General features: G+C 34.2%; 1 protein-coding gene across 2 annotated transcripts; it reads right to left on the bottom strand.

Annotated features, from left to right (window-relative positions):
- Positions 1 to 1,213: 1,213 nt before the first annotated feature.
- LOC103503128 (putative disease resistance protein RGA1) lies at positions 1,214 to 5,633 on the bottom strand. 2 transcript variants are annotated; one of them, XM_051088162.1, is made up of 3 exons: positions 2,208 to 5,633; positions 1,918 to 2,011; positions 1,214 to 1,774 (listed from the first exon to the last, which is right to left on the bottom strand). In XM_051088162.1, the coding sequence occupies exons 1-2, from the start codon at positions 5,621 to 5,623 to the stop codon at positions 1,933 to 1,935; spliced, it is 3,495 nt and encodes a 1,164-aa protein (XP_050944119.1). In that variant the 5' UTR covers positions 5,624 to 5,633; the 3' UTR covers positions 1,214 to 1,774; positions 1,918 to 1,932. The 2 variants fall into 2 exon arrangements, 1 of the variants encoding a protein (XP_050944119.1); XR_007822715.1 differs by having other exon boundaries at positions 1,918 to 5,633.
- Between the last annotated feature and the right edge of the window lie 312 nt (positions 5,634 to 5,945).

Genomic DNA, 5,945 nt, shown 5'->3' with positions numbered 1-5,945 from the left:
ATTATTTTGCTATATTTGAAAACAACTCTCGTATATATATATATTTATTTATTGTGATGTTCTTGAGCAAGAAGACATTGCATGATATTTTATCAAAATAAAAAATAAGTCATAGTAACAACATGGAATTGAGTCAATAATTTACACCTAAAAATTGACTTCACATCTTTTTTCGTTTTTGGAAATTGACTGCCCTTTGGTAATGATGGTTAATTGGAAATCGATTTTAATTAAGAAATCAACCAAATAAGTTGAAGAAAAAAGAATATTGGAAATATGGAGGCAATTGAAAGGTTAAGAGACTAAATAAATAACATTCCTTCTAATTTTACCATCTATCCCTTGGACTACCTCTTAGCTTGTATGAGTTACTAAACCAATTAATTAAAATTTGGCTTACTAATTAGATTATTAATATGAAAAAGGAAAACCTTTGATCAATATATCAATCTCATTCATTTTACTTTGATACTTTGGGTAAATCTCTTTCCTTCTTCCACATGTGCCCTCTGTTATTATAGAGCAGCTCCTAATGGCTTCCCCTCCCTTTATTTTGAAGCAATTGTAGAAGCAGTGTAAAATATTTTTTAAAAAGAAAAAAAAAAAACCAAACTAAATCATCCTTCAATTTCAATGTTAGAGACAGAGAAAACACACGTACTGGGAGTTAATAACAGGAAGAACAACTACGGAAGCATATCAAAGTATAGAAAACACATCAAACTTTGGTAACCCAGTTCGATGACACAGCATCTACATCTGGGAGGTCTTAGACCCACGATAAGAGATTATATTGCTCATGTAGTAATGGATCGTTACAATTTTACGACGGAGGATACAACACTCTAAACATAGATCAACCATAGACTAATTTTAACAATCAAAACTATATTGTACAATAACAATTGCCATAACATTAATAAGGACAACTTCCCCTTAATCAATATTCACGTGCAATCCTAAGCATTCTTGGATAGCTGATTGATTTGTTATATTCATCATGTTGTATCGTCGCACATTAGTTCTTACCAAACTCTTTGTCATAATATATATTTTCCCAAAAAATTCTCTACCCAAACCCAACTTTCAAACAATTGGTAAGAGTAAAGATCCAAAATGTCCAAGAAAGGTGGGATATCCGTAAAAATCTCAACCACTATACTTAAATATATAATTAATAAATCAATATAATAAAGGGAGTGGAACCATATCATAACATATACGTGGAGTAATATTTAAATAATAATAATAATAAAAGGTAGAAATTGAAAGATTATATATATTACAAATTAAGATAGGGTTTGTGTGAGTTTAATTTCGAGAACAAAAAAAAAATTAGAGATAAGACTGTATGAATGAATTGTTATTTCTTCTCAGTCAATGCTTTGCAGGTTGGTTTTTCATCGGAATGGGACCTCTTGGATGAGCTAAACCAAATTTGGCTACGAATTAGATTATCTCTTTCTCGTTTAAATATCTTTTAGGAGTCAAGCAACCAAAAAGAATATACACTAACACATAACACCAACAACTTAACCTCTCCAAATTGAAGAGTAAAAAATCACATGACCATAGTCAAAATTCCATTGTCAATAATAATAATAGAAAGATACACGACACATACATATCAATTGAGGATATTAACTAAGTCGTCTCTTTGAAAAACATTACTTGAAAGGAAAAGCAAAACAAAAGGTCTCTTAGAACTTATCTGTGCCTTCAGGAAATCACCTTCCTCCTCCCTTTATTTAGCAGCAATTAGTGCAAAAACACTCTAAGATTTAAAAAACAAAAGTTAAAATCAATAAACCTTTAAATTTCAATGTTAGAAAGAATAGACTTTTGAAGTTCACAAATAATTAGACACCAAAGCCAAAAAATGTAGAAAACAGAGGTAGTTTGTGTGCATAGATATACCTTATTTCTTGCCTTCTATTCCTTCTGGTTTTTGCAGCTCTTAAAACCAATATAATGTAATTTATGTTTGTAATGACAGTAAAAGCTGTCAGGGCTGAACACAATCCATCAGTAATTAAGAGTGAGAAATGAGAGCTTTCTAATCTTTACTGATTATCCTTTTTTAAAATCATCACGGAAAGAGAGAGTAGAGAATTAAATTGACATGAGAGGATCGAAAGTTAAAAGTTTTATCATATGGAAACAATCGTTTATCAAAGAAAGTGATGAATAGAAATGGTTGTGCATACCTACGTTGAGGCTTTTCAAAGATGATTTCAGTGCGATCATCTTCACCTGTTTGTTTGTTGTCCAAGTTAAACATCTTCTTCAACCTTCTGTATTTGTTTTGCTTCTTCCAACTCTTCCTCAATTTGGGGCATTTTGACACATGTAATGATCCTTTTAAGGAGCGGATTTGGCTAAGTCCTTCCGGCAACGACCTTAAATTAGGACAATCTCTAATCGACAAATAGGACAATGAAGTCAGGCCGCTGACTCCTTCCGGCAATGAAGTTAAATTGGGACAATTGCAAATAATCAAGTCTGATAGTGAACTGAGTTGGCCGATCCCTTCAATACTCACTAAATTTCCACATTCTTGTAGATATAAAGATTCAAGAGCTGTCATATATTCCAAACCCTTTGGCAAATACTCCAATTTCGGAATGTCCCAAAAACAAAGATGGCGGAGATTGCTAAGTTCTTTCCAGTACACTAGCCTATCTTCTTCCTCATACACGAGACGGGAAGAAGACATTTGTAAATATTTGCAACTTCGAATGCTAAGCACCTGAAGATCTTTCATATTGCAGTTTAACGCTTCTGGCAGGAACTTGATATCAATATTTTCAATCTCAAGAGTAGATAATTTAGACAGAGTTGAAGAAGAAGAAGAATCCGCAGCAAGGTTTGTAGCCATTCTTATTACCATATCAAAAACTTTCAAACCAACACCCCCTATTGCCAATGATTGCAAAGGTGGATGCTGTGGAATAAAAGCCAGCTGAGGACAATCCAAAATCCATAATTGTGAAAGCTGATGTAATGCTGTTGGAAGAGAGGCAGTGTATTGAGCAGAGTAATTCGATGGGATTTCCCCCCTCCTCCACCACCCTTTCAACTTAGGCATCTTCTTAATCCTTAGTTTCTCAAGAGATGGAAAAAAAGTTGTTGATGAAGAAACAGAATTGCTATCATCAATGTATTCGATATTGGATAAGTCCTCAAGATCAAGATTCTTGAGACATGGAAATTGATCAAATTGAGGGAGATGCTCCAATTTTTCACAATGACAAAGCTCTATGCTAACCAGACCACCCAGGAAATAATCAGGAGACACCCAATCACATAACTTTATACCTCTATATCCTTTTATACTCATTTTGCAAACATTTGAATGTGGTTTTAAGCACTCCAAAATCCTCTCATCTTCAGCATATGAGGCATCATCAATTTTTGGCTTCATCTTGTCTGTGTCCCAATGTAATTTCAACTTTCGAATTTCAGACTTTTCTTCAAAATATTTCACATTTTCTATATCAATAGTTGTGCAAAATTGTAATCCTCGAATACATAACGATCCTCTCAAGCTTTTAAGTTCATTCAATTCACTTAAATTGCCACCTTTATCTTTTCCTAATACAAACAAATTCATTGTCTGAAGGCTACTCATCTCACCTAGCCCTTTTGGCATGCGAGTCAAACGGAAGCATCCATGTAGATCAAGATACCTAAGGTTCATCAAATTGCTAATATCTTTTGGCAATTCTCTTAGCCATTTGCAGTAGCGAAGGATAAGTGTTTCCAAATTATACAATTTGGTAATAAACTTTGGAAGGAAATCTATACGCAAGTGAGAAAGATTAAGATATCTCAAATGTTTCAACTTATCAATAAATTTAGGAGGATGACAACAGTATTTCAAATTCAATGTTCGTAATCGAAAAAGATTAATGCGATACATTGTTTTCAGAAAAGAAATAGAAGCTGAATTCAAACTCAATGTTCTGAACTTCTTTGCCTTAGTGAACAATCTAGGTACTAGTTCCCTCGACATTTGCCTTCGGCGATAGAAAAATGAGACATGTCGAGTCCTTTTGTCAATAGACCCAACACCATCACTTACAACCACACATTCATTTTCTACCATCGAACACGCAAGATCATGTATCAAATCATGCATCTTACACTTCTTGATGTCTCCCCATTTATTTTTTCTTATGTCTTGAAAGAACGACCTCCCCGCTAACTCTTTAAAATAATCATCCCCAACATCTTCAATTGCCTTCTTACCATGTGGTTGAATGAAACCTTGTGCCATCCATAGTTTTACCAATTCATCCTTCCAAAACTCATAATCTTTAGGAAACAAAGCACAATACATAAAACATTGCTTTAAGTTAGATGGAAGGTGGTCAAAACTAATCTTCAGTATTGGTTGAATCTGATTTTCTTGTTGTAAAGTTGTGCCAAGTTCATTATTGTCCTTGAATGACAACCAATCCTTTTCCGTGTTTTTGAAATATAGCAAACGGCCAACTACTCTTATTCCAAGAGGAGAACCTTTCAACTTTGCTACAATCTCCTTACCGATTTTGACCAAATTTGAATTCTCGATCTCTTCTTCTTCGTTTAAAAATGCCATTTTTCTAAACAACACCCAAGAGTTGTGATTGTCGAGTTCTTTTAAATGATGAAATGAAACTGTGTCAGATGTCTGTGCAACTTGTTGGCTACGTGTTGTGATCAAAATTCTACTTCCCATTGCACCACCCATTAGATATCTTTTTAGATCAATCCACTTCTCATGGCTTTCATTCCACACATCATCCATGACCAACAAGTACCTTTTTCCATTAATTTTCTCTCGAAGCATACTTTGTAATTTATCCAATTGGAGGGGCTCAAGTTTCTTTTCCTCGAATAACTCTATTATATTTCCAACAATTGTTCTGACATTAAATTCTTCAGAAATACAGACCCATAATTTCAATTGAAAATGTTTGTTTATCTTCTCATCATTATAGACAGATTGAGCAAGTGCGGTCTTTCCTAATCCTCCCATACCAACTATGGAAATCACTTCAACGTTATCCTTTTTGGTTTTGGTATCCAATAGAAAATCTATAATAACTTTCTTGTCGTCATCCCTACCAATCACTTCTCCCTCAGGAATAAAAGATGAAGTCTCTCGTATCTTTCTCAACTCATCGCCTTGTATCTCCCCCATACGCATGGAAAGGTGGAGTTTATCTTTATCATCAGCAATAGCATTTAGTTTCTCCCTAACTTCTTTAATTTGTTGACCCATTTTGAGACCAAATGAAATCAGATGAAATTTAGAGAAGAAGATACGTACATGTTTGGTGGTTCTTCTACTTTCAGTAAGAACTTGCTTTTTCAAGGTTTCATAAGAGAGCTCATCAACCAAGTCGTCAATGTCATAGAAAACATCTTTAAGCTTTGAAATCCAATCCTTGACTGCGTGGCTCTTGGACTGCTGCTCCTCAGCATCGAGAAGCACGGCTCTAATGGCAGAAAGAGTGTCTTGGAGTTTGTCGAGCTCATCATTGATTCTCCATGACAATCCAAGCTCTCGGAGTGCGAGAGAGCCCATTTTGGTTATCATGTTTCCAGCAACGGCGTAGATAATAGATTCAGCCATGGATGAAAGTTGATCAGTTTTTTTTATCAGAAATTTTGGAGGAACACTCAACAGAGAGGTTATGGCGTGGGAAGGAGAATTTGAAAGCTCGACAAATATTTTATAAGGAACTTCTGCAAAAATAACAAAAGAATTTATAAAAGTAAATTAAATTTCATGTCACTATATTTTTTAAATTACAAAAATAGATCTTCGATAACCGTTTAATAGTCATCTATTTAAAATAAAAAAAAAAATTGGAGTTTGGAAAGTGTGGAATTGGACCAAGCAATTCCTCGATTTCACTACTAATTAAAAAAAAACGTCATTCCAAGACAATAAG

Source organism: Cucumis melo, chromosome 1, assembly GCF_025177605.1.
Source record: "Cucumis melo cultivar AY chromosome 1, USDA_Cmelo_AY_1.0, whole genome shotgun sequence".
Lineage (NCBI taxonomy): Eukaryota > Viridiplantae > Streptophyta > Magnoliopsida > Cucurbitales > Cucurbitaceae > Cucumis > Cucumis melo.
Note: the sequence above shows the minus strand (reverse complement) of the source record. Positions and strands in the feature narration are given on the sequence as shown.

Excerpts from the sequence above, each read along its gene's own strand:
- LOC103503128 (XM_051088162.1), bottom strand. The coding sequence starts at position 5,623 with ATGGCTGAATCTATTATCTACGCCGTTGCTGGAAACATGATAACCAAA. Across the intron at positions 2,012-2,207 it reads TTTGAAAAGCCTCAACGTAG|CCCTGACAGCTTTTACTGTC; the intron begins GTATGCACAACC and ends GATTGTGTTCAG.